The sequence below is a fragment of the Musa acuminata genome, chromosome BXJ3-7, assembly GCF_036884655.1.
Source record: "Musa acuminata AAA Group cultivar baxijiao chromosome BXJ3-7, Cavendish_Baxijiao_AAA, whole genome shotgun sequence".
Lineage (NCBI taxonomy): Eukaryota > Viridiplantae > Streptophyta > Magnoliopsida > Zingiberales > Musaceae > Musa > Musa acuminata.
The window spans coordinates 12,232,786-12,249,346 of NC_088355.1; the positions used below are offsets into that span (position 1 = coordinate 12,232,786).

The window sequence follows — 16,561 nt, forward strand, 5'->3', positions numbered from 1 at the left end:
ATTAATTTATTTAGATAAATATATTAATATATTTTTAAATTATATGATATGACAGATTCACTTAAAAAGAAAAAATCGGTTGGAACATTAACGATTACATGATCTTGTTTACATAAAGTATAATTAAGCTTTGAAGGCTTATCATGATTTGTAAAATAGAATTGATTCAATCTCATTATAAGATATTGATGATTCAAATGAGTGGTTGGTAGGAGAAATGGATGTTAACTTGCAAGATGTCAAGCTTGTATTTGAAGATGATAGATTGACATGAGGAGATGTGACAAGAGCTTTAGACACTGGAGAATTACAAACATATTCAAGACAGATGACAAAGAGAAAAATGAGTGCAAAAGCATCAAGCTTGGCTCCTACTATTTTTGAAGACATAGAGATCATATTTTTGATGAAGAAGAAGGAGTCGAAGGACAAGCGGAAGAGGACGAATTCAATGAAGATGATTTATGGGAAAATGACGATAATATTGATTATGATGAATGACTTTGATGTAAAATTTTATTGTTTTGAATTTTGAAACTTTTTGTTAATATAATATTATGATTTTGTCTTAGATTTTCTTAATTTAATAGCATATTTTTATTTAAAATTTTAAATAATTATATTTATTAATTATATTATATATTTTTATATTTTAGCGTTTCGCTTCGCTCGGACGAGCACCTAGCGCCTTGGGTATTTTTGGGCCTTGACGTCTTTTTAACGCCTAACGCTTTTTAAATTATTGATTAAGAAATGAATAACATTCTCATCCACTCTTTGACCTTGGACCAAATTGTGTGCGATGACGGTGAGACTCCAACCATCATTTGGACAAAAGGTAAAATACCTTTAAAGTAATAGATTTTGTCGAGGAGCATAAGAAGCTGACCAATATTTTATTCTTTTCAACATCATCTTTAAATTGACTATATTTTATAGTGACTCAAAGACCATGTTTATGCACCAGAATGTTCAGCTGCATTGTTGCTATACTAGACTTGTTTCTCCCAGTCACTACATAACTATGATTCAGTACTAGTCGCAAAATTCATGAAAAAAGAGAATAAAAAAAAATGCTTTCTACTATTTTTTTTTTTCTTTCTAGAATCCTCTTAAATATACCAGCAGAACCTTGTCAAATATTTCTAAGCTTATATATTTCTGACCTTTCCTCAAAGATTATTATGCCTGTTGGTGAACAAATGCAGAAACAATTCTCAACCTAGCCAGTCTACATCACAAATACAAAGTCCTTAAGGAGGATAGCTAAACATGATACGATGTTGTTCTACTTTGTGTCTAGTTGATGCAGAATAATAAATAAAGAAACCACCCAAACGATGTTGTTGCAGTATAAATACGATTGTTGTTCTACTCTGTGTCTAGTTGAATCTGAATTGTTTTGTTCGTCTTTTTGGCCAATATATATTATCGTTAAATTCTGATCAGGGACGAATATTGCCACCCCCTATCAATATGAAAAGATTGTATAGCAATTAGGATTTCTCGACTATCTTTCTTTCTTCTCGGTGGTAAAACCATCTAATTGACACCTTTGTACCTTTGCATTCTTCCCCAATCTGTTCAAGCTAATGTTTTGACGCCATGGAGACTTCAAACGCCTTGAAAGACGCGACGCGTTCTCTCCGACCCAACTAAAACGTATTGACATGAATCTAGTTTTTATTGTTTGGAAGCTAATAGCTTCTCAACCATTACTTACATATCTAAATGCAAAATATTTTCGAGGTCATATAGAACATAAAAAAAATATATTTTTTTATTCATCAATTATTAAACATGGTTCGATAGAAGATATAATGAGAGAGATGACTATAATTAGTATTGATGGTGAGAGAAGAATCACAGATTACAAAGACAAAAAAAGAAAAGAAAAAAGAAAGCAATATCAATCGATCATTCATTATCACCGGCAGATGCATCCAATATTGCAAGTGGAAATTTCATGTCTGCATTTTTGTAGGGATTACAGTCTGTTTTGTCATTTCCTTCACGTTTATTTGCTCTCTCTCTCTCTCTCTCTCTCTCTCTCTCTCTCTCTACTGTTGACTGTGGAATACTCTGCATTGAAAATGCTTCCAGGAAATTCTCTTGTGCTGACTTAGAAGACAATGTAGTCTTTGTTTTCTTTGGTCCAACGAGAAACATCATTGTGAATGTACCCTCTCATCGATGAGCCCTACTGCTTCCTACAAATCCTCTTGCATCCATCACCTGCACCCAACCTTCTCCTCTCCTCACCTTTGCTAAGGGCAGATTCGGCATCACCATGATACAAGAGGAGGAGTGCGACGTAGTCCTCCGTCTCGCAGTAGGAGGCGGGGAGAAGACTCCAGTTCGAGAGATCTCGGAGAGGCTCATGAGACCGGCAAACGAGAGAGACGAGGCGGAAGGCACGAGAAGGAAGCTGAGGCTCTCCGAAGAGCAGCTGAGCTTGCTTGAAGATAGCTTCAGAGCCCACAACACGCTCGCCCATGTCTGCACCCGTGTATCATCCATCCTTGTTATACCCATGGATTTCAGCTCTTGCTTCCGCGGGCTAACCATCGACCTCTCTTGGCAGGACGAGAAGCGAGAGCTGGCGCAGAGGTTGCACTTACAGCCAAGGCAAGTGGAAGTATGGTTCCAGAACAGAAGAGCCAGGTAGTACTGCAACTCTCCTCTACCCTATACGGATCACGTAATGTGTCTTCATGGACTGGTCCTGTATGATCTGTAGGAGGAAACTGAAGCAGACCGAAGAGGACTGTGAGTCCCTGAGGAAGTGCTGCCAGAGGCTCACCAACGAGAACAGAAGACTCAAGAGGGAGTTGATGGAGCTGAGGGCAGCGAGGCTAATAACGTGTTCCTCGTGCGAGAAGATAGCGAGGGACGAGAAGAAGACCATTAATTCCTGAGAAGCTTAAGATAGCCAGCCTGAGGAAGGGACATGTAACTCACGATTCAAGCTCTAGATTAGTCCTTGTTAATAAGAAGTGATTGGTCTGACTGCTGTTTCTCAAGTTTTATGCACGGTTCATCATCCATGGCAAAGTAACTTGTAAGAGATTAGGATTACAGAGTTGTAGCTCTATCCATTTCCCGCTATCAAATAGATGACAGTCATGATGATGCTCCCTAACAATGGGGAAGTTTCCAAGGTTGAAGTCCATGATTTGGTGATTTGACTGGTCATGCATACGAAGGGACTGATAATTAACTTGTTGGATCATCTCGGAATGAGGCAGAAGATTCAACGTGTCAACACATCCCCTCTTCTAATACGGCTTAAACATTGTACTGCTCCCCAATGATGTTGTGTTGAGTGGACTGCAGCAGCAGTCCATCCTCCAAGCTGAGCTGAGCTGTTGTGCAATTGGATTGCTGGAAGAGAAAGATAAGTTAAGATTGTGGTGCAAACATTTCATATTCAAAGATAGATAAATTTCCAGTTAAACATCACAACAAATTAATATAAATTGCAATGGTGGATTAATGTTGTGTCTATGAGAGCCATCACATGCTAATTAAAGTTGTGTCTGCTAATGAGGTCAAATCTTGTAGCCGATTAGTGTACATTGAAGCTTTCCCTGCTACTAAATGAAAGCCTTTACTGCATTGGAAACTTCACAGTTGCATAAACTCCGCATTAAGTTGAACTGTTGCATTCATCCAAATTAATGTTTTCGTCACACCTCAGAGGCAATTTTGGGCCAGCATATGCTTTGGGAGGAGAGTCGTCAGAAAAAGCTGACATGTATAGATCTGGAGTTCCAGTGCTTGAGATCTTTAGTTGCAGAGAGAACACAGATCTTTATCTTCCAAATGAGCCGCAAAATGTTCCACAATCTGTTGCTCAGGATATGAGAAATCCAAGCTGCCAGACTCAATAGAAGATGGTGGCCTGGAAAAGGAGGTGCTACAGTTTTGTCATATTGCCCTGCTGTGCCTTTACCCACCATATCCAAGCTGTCGACTGAACCATCACCAACTCCAGTGAAACCAGCATTGCTGAGAGAGAGAGAGAGAGAGAGAGAGCGAGCGAGCATGGTTTTTTGACATCAATTGTAGGAGATCAAGTTGCAGCATCATATGACAAGGAAGATGAAGGTGTTATGTGTCTGTGAGAGAGAGAAAAAGAAAGAGGAGATCGCAGACAATTATCTTGCAGAGTCTGCAAAGAACTCATGTGCTCGCTGACGGTCCTTATAGCATTGCTTATGGCCTGCCGAGCAGTAGCAGCTATTTAATTGCCACATAGTGGTATTAACTCTTCAACCTATTCATCTTTGGAGTACGAATGATACAGTGGTTTGAAATACCAAACATATTACTCAGTCAAAATTCAAGAATAATATTAAATCGATCTGTGTGATTGGAGTAAATAATATATGAGCACCTGGAAGCTTTACTTCCACACTCCCAATACACACACACACAAATATATATATATAAACACTAGCTTTCAGATCACCCAATAATACTGTCAAAATCAAAAGGATTCTTTTTAGACAAACCTTCCATATCTAAAAGAAAAGAAAAGGAATAAAAAGAAGACAAGACCAACTAGACTCCGACAAGCCATGAAACTACTAAGCTATATATATATATATATATATATATATATATATATATATATATATATATATATATATATATATATATATATATATATATATGTTCGACGATTTGTTCACCTATTATGCAAGGGGTTGGGGCCGGTCGGCACGAGTCGCTTATCGTCCTCCACCAAGCTCTCGTTCTTCTCCGCCGGCGTGAAGTAGCTGCAAAGATCGAACCGCTTCAGCTTGCATCTGTGGGGATGGATGGTGACGACGTCGGCAGCCGACTCCTTCGCCGATGTCCGGTACTCATCCGCTTTCTGACGATGGTGGGTGTGCTTCCTGCTGACACTTGGAGCGAAACCATGCAACCCGGCAAAGCAAAGGATTAAGCATGCGACCAAGCCTGCTCGAGCCCATCTCCTCCTCATGCTTACTGGAAGAGACTCTAAAGAATATGGAAGAGAGGCCAAAGGCTTAAGAATGGAGGATGGGGGGAGCCAAAGAGGAAGTCAAAGAGAGTAATTACAAAGGTTCCTCGGAGGTACAGTCGCATCTATGAGACATCCACATCCCTGCATCAGTGGCCTCGCACCAAGCTGCATTAATGCGTTCTCAGTTCTCTTGCAGGCATATAACTAAAGGCCAGAGAGGGAAGCAGAGAGATAAATATGAGAAAGAGAAACCAACGTACAGCGAGACCTGATCATAACACCTATTTAGAAGAAAAAGGCTTACAAGTTCTCATTTTGTATATTCCTACTCTCTCTCTCTCTCTCTCTCTCTGTCTGTTGTTGTCTGAGATAAACCCTAGAGAGTGTTAGAAATATAGCTAGGAAGGTCACCAAGAAGAAGAAGAAGGAGAAGGAGAAGAAGAAGAAGAAGAAGAAGAGACAGAGGGAAGGGAAAGAGGTGCTGAGGTTGTTGGAGACAAAGCCAAAGGAAGAGTGGCCTATAAAGACTTCTCCATCATAAATCTCTTCTTTGTTTCCTTTCCACTTGGAGGGCACTGTTTGCAGAAAACAATACCACCTTCCAACTACCATTTCGACCTTCATCACTCCACTGTATACTTCTCATGCTGTGTTCCAACAGTTGTCTCAGCTAGGAAAATGTTGTATCGTAATATGTTCCCTTATTTGCTATCCTTGCCCATTAAAAACAGTCTGTTCTGACATCAAAATTGCTCTCAGTTAGTTCTCGTGGAAGTATATGTTCAAGTAATTAAAAACCTATAGGGATTTTGAAAAGGTTGATGCATGTTTGAGGCATTATCCATCCATCACATATGTAAGTACATATATTCCAAGTCCTCCACTGTGCAGCTGGGTAAAAGAGGCACAGCTGGTTGGTCGATATGAATTGAGGCCGACAAGGGAAGAGGAATGGCACCTTTCTTCGAGGTAGGGCAGCCCAAGGTGACTTGCAGTGGATTCCCCTGTAACCCTTCATGCAGTCCATATCCCCAGAGGGATGCAACTCTGCCCAGCTTCATGAGGGAGTTAGTGGTGGAGTATTCATTGGTGTCATCATACAAGGAATATTGAGCCTGGAGAGAGAGAGAGAGAGAGAGAGAGAGAGAGAGCCCATCTTACATTCCTTTCCTTTCTTTTGGATCAATCATTCTGCCCATGGCATGCGCTGCACAGAATGGCACACCAAAATTCCCAATGGTCACATTCCCACTTATTCCACAAACCTAACTGTAGAATCATCGCCATCCTTTCTAGATCCTACTGCTCTTTGATCAAGCTCGTAAGCTTCATGCATGCTTGAACAACCCATGGCATCTGTAGGTTTGTTTCCTACAACACAACTCTTTTCAATGGTACTCGAAGCAGTATACCAGGAACTCCGACACATTTGGTTATTGGAAGCTCCTTAATCAATTTCACTGCAAGAAAGTGATTAAGATTTAGTAGTTCAAGATCAAGTTTCAATTGGTGTTATGTGCATTCTCAGCTCCAACTCAAAGTGTAAATATATGTTGGCAACTCGAAGATGCTCTCATTCGCGTATCATTTCACATGTTTCTTAGATATGGAAGCCACAGTTAAAAGTGTCCTACTCATTTAGCTGCCTGCATAAGGGAGATGAAATTGGTCAGAAGTTTGTGCACATGTTTCGACTTAAAAACGTTGCAGTATGTCTTCCTTCAAACAATGATAGGAGAAGTGACCGAGGCATCAAGTCAAGTCCACCTTTTATTCCTATGAACCCATGTTGGTTGGTACCTTTTACAGGACTCATACCATTGCAGGGCTATGTTCTTCTCACCTTCAAGTCTGAAACAAAGTGTGCAGATATTAGCAAAGATTCATAAAAAGAATGAAGTAAAACAGTCATCATGAAAAAAAATATATATCATGAATTATCTTATAATATCATGAAATGTCTTTTTTAAGCTTACATATCCTATTCTAAATGAATAAGATGCCTTCCGATATATCGTATCTAATAAGAATTTCAAAACACCTAAAACTAGAAAATAAAATATTACATAACTAAAATAAATTGAAATATTACAATAAATGAATGTCAAAAGATAAATGCTCCTAATTTTAGAAAAAAAATGTCGGATCCCTCCGGTTGAAGATGATTTTCATTTCATGCAGACAAATATTATGAGTATCATCGTTGTTTAGTTCTTGTGAATTATTCTTTTCATAAATCTTCTAATATAAAGCATATTTTTTCTTAAAATTATCATAATGATAAATATAGGACAGGAAACACACAAAATATCTTTAATTCCAATAAAATATAGAAAATGCATAATTTTACCTTGTGATTGATAAAGATCAATAAAATTTTAGTATCTTCTTATAGCTTTAAAATGTTTACCTTGGTGTGTTTCTTATTACACTCAACACAAACAATAGTGGTTGCCAATATTGCCATTAATTTTTTTTTGTCTTGTTAATCTTTTTTTCTAAATGTTCTCTCTATCAAACATATGTTTATGAAGGAAAATTGTTGACCAAACATGGTTTTTTTTTTTTTTAAATAGTAATTTTTTTAATATAATATTGTATTATAACTTGTGGAAAATACCCATATCTTCTTCATATTTGAATATTTATTGGATCAATCAAGTTAACATTTCCTTTGATTAAATCCAAATTCACTTTTTGGAGACATAGAGATGTGCTTCGAGACATTGATATTAGCAATGCTTGGAGAGTCGAGCACATTGAATCCACAACTCCAACCATCCAATTTAGGACATGGCCACCCCAAACAAGTTGTAAGAAATCAGAAATCTTTCCGATACACATTGAACCTCAAGATATAACTCAAACTATAAACTAACCATACGAACTCCAATCAACAAGCCAGTAAATAAACAAGCCTCCCTCATATGACCGATAAGCAAGGATTTAAACTCATTATAACTATTCGTATCATAAATAAAATAATAATAATAATAACATATATATTTATTCTTGTATTTTACTTTTTTCTTTTTATACATATATCATATGTCATATATTTATTTTTTAAGATAGTTAAGTATATGCTAAACGTGAGAGAATCAAACTCCACACTATCCTTGTGAACTTAAATATCATCCCATCTCATGTGTTGGGTCACGGGTTTATCATGTAAAGGTACATCTTTCATATGATGATGATAGCATATTATCCTAAAAAATCATCTTATAAACTATTTTCTCTATAATTTTTCCTACAAAATTACTACCGGGTATCACTCCTACTACCTCATTGCTTTCGTCTCGGTGGAATTAAATGTCATCCCTTCATCGGACTAAAGGTTTACCACTCTTGGATACCATAACGAGGTACAAGCTCTTATAGTGAAATTAATAAGAATTAACTTAAAAATACATATATAATATAAATATTTGCTATTATCACATGCATTAATTTATGATAAAAAATATGATTAAAACAATCATAATAACACATAATGAAAGCATATCATAGTACAATCATAGTAAACATAAATCATGTTTAAAGCAAAGCCTATAACACGTTATCATATCCAAACAATAAAACTAAATGCTTACCCAGATTTAAACTATTTAAAAATAAATATTATTGTGCTAAAAACACCTATTTGGGTGGACGAGCCACTTACCTCAAGTCCAAGCTTTCAACCAATCTATCGTTGAAGTCCTAAGGAAAATGATAAACATTCAATTATTTAATTATACAATAACAATAAAATAAATTTTATCTTTTTTAAATTATTTATCAGTTTTTCCTTAACTAACCAATTAATCATATATATATATACCAATCTCATCACTAATTAAGCTCAGGTGCTCATGGGGATTAGAAGAACAGTATTAAGGAATTCCTAACTATAATAATTGGATGCATGAAGAGATTGTTGTTATCCTACAGGCTGTGCGAATTAAGCATATGTTACAACTTACAAAACATTAACCAGAGAAATAATATGGGAAAAAGATGGGCAGTGGTGAAAAGCAACATTCTTGTTGAACACAGAATGAGAAATCCCTAAATTGTACTGTCGGAGAAGGTGGAAAAGAATCTTGTTCGCCTGTTATGCATGGTATTGCACACCACCAGCATTAGATTCAAGATCATACTACCATTTGATAATATAAGATTTGGAGGGATACAGATTTTATTATTTTAATCATATTTCATGAATAGTAAAATCTAGTAATATAATATTTTTAAAAAAATGATGAAATAAATGGGAGTGAAAAATCTTGAATGATCAATTTTGATATCATACATGCTAATACACATTTATCATTTTATATTCCGAAGATTATCATTCCTCAAATCACTAAAAAGAATTGATGAGGGTAAACAATCAAATAACATTGATAAACTTGTTGATGTCACGGTTAATGATTTTGTAGAATAACCACAATCAATAATTTTAAGAAAATCTGAAAGGAAAAAAAAGATCTATCATTTTTTTATAATAATATACTATAAGAATCACACATAGATTAAAAGGGACCCTTTATTATTTTCATGAGCCAAGGAAAGTAGTAATTTTGAAAAATAATATAATGTAATGAAATAATAGTTAAAATCAATAGACCAAAAGAGTATTTGAGAACTCATCAAATTACCTAATAACCATAAAAGAGTCAATTGTAAATATGTTTTTAAGATAAAATATAATTAAAGGAGTAATAAACTTGTTGCTAAAGTTTTTTTTAAAGAATGCATCAACTATAATAAGACATTTTATCTAGCTTCTAAAAATAACTCGTTGAAAATCATTATGATCTTGAGTTATATCAAATATATATAAAAATAATATTTTTGAATGAGGATCACGATGAAGAAATCTATATAGAACAACACGAAGGATTTACAAAAAAGAAAAGGAGAAATTGAGCTTGTAAACTTAGAAAATTCATTTATAGTCTTAAACAAGTTTCCAAATGATTGTATATAAAATTTTATGATATCATTACTTCCTTCATATTTAAAAAAAATATTGTTGATCAGTACATATATCTAAAGATTAATAAAAGCAAGCTTCTTGTATTGGTTTTATATGTGGATAATATTTTGTTTACTAGTAGTGATATTGATTTATCGTACAAAACTAAGATGTTTCTTATCAAGAATTTTAATATGGTTGATATGAATGAGGTGTCTTATGTTATTAGGATTAAGATGTTTAGGGATAGATCCCAAAGATTATTACGATTGTCGATATATTCATCAAATCTTAAAGAAATTTAATAGGTGGTTTTGTTTAGCTAATAATCCATCAATTACTAAATGTGAAAGATTCAAACAAAAATAGTGTCTTAAAAATAATTTAGAAAAGAATCAAATAAATGATATTTCTTATGCATGTGCAGTTCAAAGTCTATTATATACTTAAACCTATATAAGATTATATATCAATTTTATAGTTAGAATGCTGGGTAGATACCATGACAACCCAAGAATGAAATATTGTAAAGTTATAAAGAAAGTTATAAGATATCTATAAGGGACGATAGATTATATACTCACATATAAGATATCATATCAACTTAAAATGACGAGATATTTAGATATTGATTTTGTAAATTGTCTCGATAGTAAGAAATCCACTTCGGGATTTATATTTACATTAGTTAGAGAGAAATTTTTTTATAGAAGTACAAACTAATCACTTTTTGTATTATCAATAATAGAAGCTGAATTTGTAGTATACTTTGAGATCAAAAATCGAGTTTTACGATTATGAAATTTTATCTTCAGACTTGGTGTGATCGATCCAATTGTTAGACCGTTGAATATATTTTGTGATAATACTATAGTAGTTTTCTTCTCTAAGAATGATAAGTACTCTAGTGATTCCAAGCACATTGAGATAAAGTACTTGATGATTAGAGAAAGAGTTTAGAAATCACAACCATCAATTGAGAACCTAAACACCACCTTGATGATTACTAATCTATTTACTAAAGCTTATAATCTAAAATATTTAAAGAATATATTCTTAGAATAAAATTTGTGAGCAAGTCATAAAAGATATAACAATGTATGTTTAGGTGGATGCTATTATTGATATTTTTCTTCTTTAATGAAAATTATTTATTTCTATTATCTTATTTATATTTATATTTATGCATATTATAATTAAATATAATAATAAAATTATCTTGACAAATAAATTATAAGGATTATTATAGATTATATTACGAAAAATTAATAGTATTATGGTACATTCGCTATGACTTACATTAATAGTTAGACTTAATATAATATTATTATGCTTATCGGACATATTAGCTTATTTTAAAATTCATGATCATGTATAAATTTTTTTATAAAATTTTTTAGAATCTAATTAAATAAAATTATTTTTAAATAAATTTTTATTTTATTTATTTTAATTTTAATTTTTATAATACCTTGCTAATTAATGGGGCAAAGTGGAAGAATGTTAGATTACGTGACCATATCTAATTATGTAATATATATTATAGATCTGATTATATTTTGATGATAATTATTGGTTAATAGAAATGATGTCTAATTATAATAAGATTCCTTATGAGATCACCTTGATGGTAAGGACTATCAAAATTATCATCTTAGATCCTATGCTCTCACCTAGAAAAAGACTAGATATTCTCAATCTCCCTTCGTCCCTAGTCCATTGCTCATGATGGTTGGTCTACAAATTAAATAAAGGCTTTCTGGATGACATTGAAATGTAATCTGATGTATCGTATTTGATTTTTTATTTTTGATATTAAAATTTTTCATATAATAATAATATAATCATAGCTTTTATACCTATAATTTATGCATAGGTCAGGAAAGATACGATGACAAGACAATCTAACAATTCTCTCTATGAGTAAATCCTTCTAAACATATTATACAAGTATCAATTTCATTTGAGCAGTTAGACTCTAAGATGAAATAAAAAGATATTGAAAATATCTTTGATCTTATTCGTGAACGTCTGTCAGACTCTTAAAGTTTCTTATTTTCACTCCTCCTTTGGAAAAAATAAAAATAAAAATACAAACTATAATAAATACTATTAGAAGTAAAACCATTAAAACTATTCCACTAATAATGTTATACAATATAATATTTATGCCTAGTTAAACTTCTTTATTTATAATTGTTGAAGGAACAAATTCAACTGCAACTATTTCTGGAATTGGCTTAAACTCAATTGAACCTGCAGGAAAATTAATGTTATATATTTTATATTAATCCAGTTTGATAGGGTTTTACTCGTCAAATTATAAAGTGGAATGTCTGTACAAATATATAGTGCCCAGGAACATAAAGGGGATCATATTTAAAATCAATAGAAATTTGAGATTGGAATTAGAGGATACAAAAATTTTAGATAGGGATAGAATATTATTATTTTAGCAACTTATAATAAAAATTCATTTAAGTCAAGTCATATACATCATTCATTGAAGTCGACTATATACAACAAATAATGACAACATCATCTTGTATCTACTTTTAAATATTGAACTAAGAAAGAAAACCATTTTTTCATCAATGAGTTCAGTTTTCATAATTTAATTTTCTCCGTGGCTTAATAGATCTTTGGTTACAATGACTCTTATTTTACTTGGTGTAATAACCGAAAAGGTTAGCCAAATCTCATGTTTTGATTCTCTTTCTAGTTTCATTTTCCTCATCTATCCAACTCTTCCTCTAAACCTAAAAAAAATTATTTAGATTTCAAAATTTCTAAATTGATTTTGAGGAGGTTCATTCTATCCAAGGCATTGACCTAAAATAGTGATGAACCTATCCAACTTGGTACTAAAAAAAATCATAAATTAGCAACCAGATCCAAAAGTTAAAGTTCACATGCCTATCATCAAAATATCAGAGAATTTATGTTCTTGAATGATGTAGGAGATCATTCATCAAAGCACCAGTAAACGTCATGTAGATCTTAGCTGCTGCTGAGGGATAACTTAATGGAACAAATTGCCAATGACATCAAAAACTAAATACTTGCCTGGCACATTTAGCAAACTGAAATCTTATGACAAGCATTTCATCTTATTTAACCGAAACTACCACAAACATCCAACTCCGAAACCTTAAAAGAGTTCTTTCTCCCACCTTATTATCTTGCACAAGTGCCTACAACAAGAGGTTTAGGCATTAGCAACAGTGGCCGATGTGGGTTTCTGGATGACAAATGACATGCACTGGCACTGTCGCTGGCTGTCGAAGGACAGGAGGCGAATGTAAGCATTAGGATAAACCTGCTTACATTCTTCGATCTCCTCAAGGACTAGGGATGGGTCCGTGCATCCGAACATTGGTAGCTTCCAGAGTGTCCAATACCTTCCGTCGTAGTAGCCCGGTATTCGGCTATTGGTCCTGTGCACTTGTCCCACCTTCGATGGCCCAAAATTTAAGATCAGGAATTTGACAAGATAAATGGTGATGGATAATCATGTAATGGTCATCGGAAAAAAGATAATGCAACAATAAGCGATGAGGATTTTTGCTGAATGCCAAAGTAAAACTTCACAAGCATTCTGATAGTTGTTATTTGACGATCTAAATGATGATTAAAGACAGAAACAGATATGCACTACAAGTTTGTGATTAAACCTCTGCCTTAGTAGATTCTGAAAGAGCCACGACTTGCAATATTTTACATTGATCTACACCACTGTAATCACCATCAGCATCATCGTCATCATTGTTTTTTAATCTGATGCATGGTCAACTTTTAAAGCACTGCTTAAAATTGAGATGGCTCCATGAATTTAGCAAAATTTTATGACACTGCAGAACTTCGACTCTGCAGCTAAACAAATACCTCAAGCAAGATCAAACACTTGTTGGGTGGGTATAGAATTATCAGAAACTTGTAACAACCTTATTAGTTCCAGTGTTCTTAAATCCTGCAAACGAAGTGCCAAAAAATTATGTCGACCAAAGACTAATACTCCTGCCATTCCCAGTTTGTCACTCCAGGAAAAAAAAAAAGGTGGAAATATGTTAATTACTAAGTAGTCACAGAAAACCCTTAAATGTATGTCAACAATGAATCATTTCTTAACAAAAAGAAAAAAAACTCAACTTCATAAGTCAACTAAAGATATATTGCTGAAAGGATCGATCACATGATAAAAGCCACATCAACCAAACTGAAGTTTAAATTTGTGAATCTGCCTACCATTCCTGGCTTCCACATGCAAAACAGTGTGGAAATAATAAGACATTTCACCTTGGCATCAATTTTTATACAGTCATTATAAAAGATCACCAAGTTGATCAGGATTAGCATCCCAAACTTTCTACTAATTTTATGGTAGCGGTAGCATTCAAATTTTATGCAAAGGGATCTATTGCTAATAAAAATAAACTAACCAAAACTAAAACTAGTCAACATCGTATTTGCACTAAAACTAGTCAGTATCACAATCACAATATGGTAGATCTTTATTCCTTATATGAAGTATAATACTCACCTCATGAAGATCAATTATTAAGGCTAATCGATCACACATGACGATATTGATGCATGAACTTCTAATCAATAAATATATTTCCAATAAAGAAATAAGGTCCTAGTAAGAACAATACCTCATCAAATTCCAAGCAGGGGATATATCCTTTAGCTATCATGTAATCAACCTCCTTTGCTATTGATTCCTTGGAGACGGGTGGCAGGTAAGAAAGCGCCTCGTACTTGTTGTTATTGAATGGGTTCCATGTCTAATTACACATCAAAGCAAAAAAAGGCAGAGTCTAATCAGGAAGAAACCCCAAACTTGGATGAATGTTAAACTTCTTAGTGATGCTATGACACATATCATAGTTGAATTACTCGACTCTGACAGCAAGCTTAGGAATTCAATTGACTCATTTGACCAAGAGCTGATATAAAAATATGCTCAAGACATAAATCTCATTGGTATTGCTTCAGTTAGATTGTGTCTCCACATGCTAAATCACTTTATACTAACATGCTTTACATTCTCTTAGTAACCTAAATGCCACTGCTTTTACTTGATGCAAACAATGTTGACTTGGATTCTTTCAGAGTATAAAAGCAAAAAAGAAAAATGCAGTTGCATAACAATATAAAATTAAGCAGGTGTCATAAAGTCAAACAGGGTCAATGGGAAGAGCATCACCCAAAGTTGATTGCTATAAGAAGAAAAATAACAAACAATCTAAAGTATCCCAAGGAAAAAGAAAAAGATTGAACCCCTACAGATGTCTAGATGTCTTTCCCAAGTTTTCACATGCAGTAAGGTGATTTCAATCTCCAACACCATTAATACATCTAAGAGTTCCAACAAGACTCACATCTCTTATTTTTAATCGAACCTTTAGACCTTCAAAAGACAAAATCCAAAGAAACAAATAAAAACCTCCCAAAATAGGATCCTCACAAGCATACCTTCATGCACCGAGTTCTGAAGCCATTGGAGACGGTCCTCGATCGCCACCCAACGGAGAAGTCTTTCTCTGGAAAAAGCTTAGCTGAAGCATCAGCCCTCAGGCCGACGTAGCCGGCGACCGCCCCAGCAGAAAGGAACGCAGCTGACATCTCACCTTGTTGCTCTCGAGAAGAGTAAGCGCGTCGCTATAAGTGGGCGCCGATGAATAAAGTACAGGAAAGAGACGGTGGGCGCAAGGAAGAGGGTTTGGTTTGCAGTGGATGATGGAACTTTGATGTCCCCGCCACCGTCCCGACTGCTGCCACCTTTAATACCAACCTGTTAAAATATGAAACAAATGGCCAAAGCCAACAGAACAGAGTGGAGGAGCACACGGTAAAGTCGCATGCTTCGATGACGCAGTCTTCCTTCCCACTAGCTTTGGTTCACGAACCCTCCTCCTCCTCCACCTTTGGCCCCCTCTCACTGTGTTTGGACACTTGTAGTCTGATCTTTCATGGCTCACGGGACATGGCCACTGTGTGCTTGGCAGATCAACGAGGCAAATTTTTTCGCGTGTGAAAACCCATTAGATTACAGTGTTCGAACCATTACGTTTCTTCTACTACTTTACTCTCTGAATTCCAATATGTGATTCATGTCAACTTATCAACTGAATTGTTCCATAGAATGTGATACGGAGAAAAATGAAGTTGAGCTAAACGTTAGCATCGATCGTGACCGTCATCTGATCTTAGAGTTCCCCTCATAGCAAGTCTTGGAACAAAAGCCAACATCCCCATCCCAGACCTCAGATTTTGAGTTCGGATTAGGTATTGAATTGGAAATCTACAAGCACTGTAGTGCCTATTGCTAAGGTATAATGGAGCTTATGATATCGACGTAGTAAGTACACTCCATGCATGGAATTGTGGCTGGTGTTCTCCTGCTGTTAGAGATCATATCAGCGCACTGTGAGTGATCTCAAAGTACTCTGATGATATCAATGTACTCTGTTCCTTCGTCTCATTACAAGATCTTTAACTAGGATTAGGAGACTATAACTTGGAGCAGCTGAAAGGAGTCACCTCTTCATTCAGACACTGAATTCAATTAATAGCATACATCCAAGAAAAAAACT

General features: G+C 34.7%; 2 protein-coding genes across 2 annotated transcripts; one reads left to right on the forward strand and one right to left on the reverse strand.

The window, feature by feature from the left end:
- The first annotated feature begins 2,290 nt into the window (after positions 1-2,290).
- Positions 2,291-2,918, forward strand: LOC135643819 (homeobox-leucine zipper protein HOX18-like). The gene is made up of 2 exons (XM_065161183.1): positions 2,291-2,628; positions 2,741-2,918. The coding sequence occupies exons 1-2, from the start codon at positions 2,291-2,293 to the stop codon at positions 2,916-2,918; spliced, it is 516 nt and encodes a 171-aa protein (XP_065017255.1).
- A 10,086-nt stretch (positions 2,919-13,004) lies between these two features.
- Positions 13,005-15,828, reverse strand: LOC135643713 (ribulose bisphosphate carboxylase small subunit, chloroplastic 3-like). Its single transcript, XM_065161037.1, has 3 exons — positions 15,441-15,828; positions 14,618-14,749; positions 13,005-13,416 (listed from the first exon to the last, which is right to left on the reverse strand). The coding sequence occupies exons 1-3, from the start codon at positions 15,588-15,590 to the stop codon at positions 13,171-13,173; spliced, it is 528 nt and encodes a 175-aa protein (XP_065017109.1). The 5' UTR covers positions 15,591-15,828; the 3' UTR covers positions 13,005-13,170.
- Between the last annotated feature and the right edge of the window lie 733 nt (positions 15,829-16,561).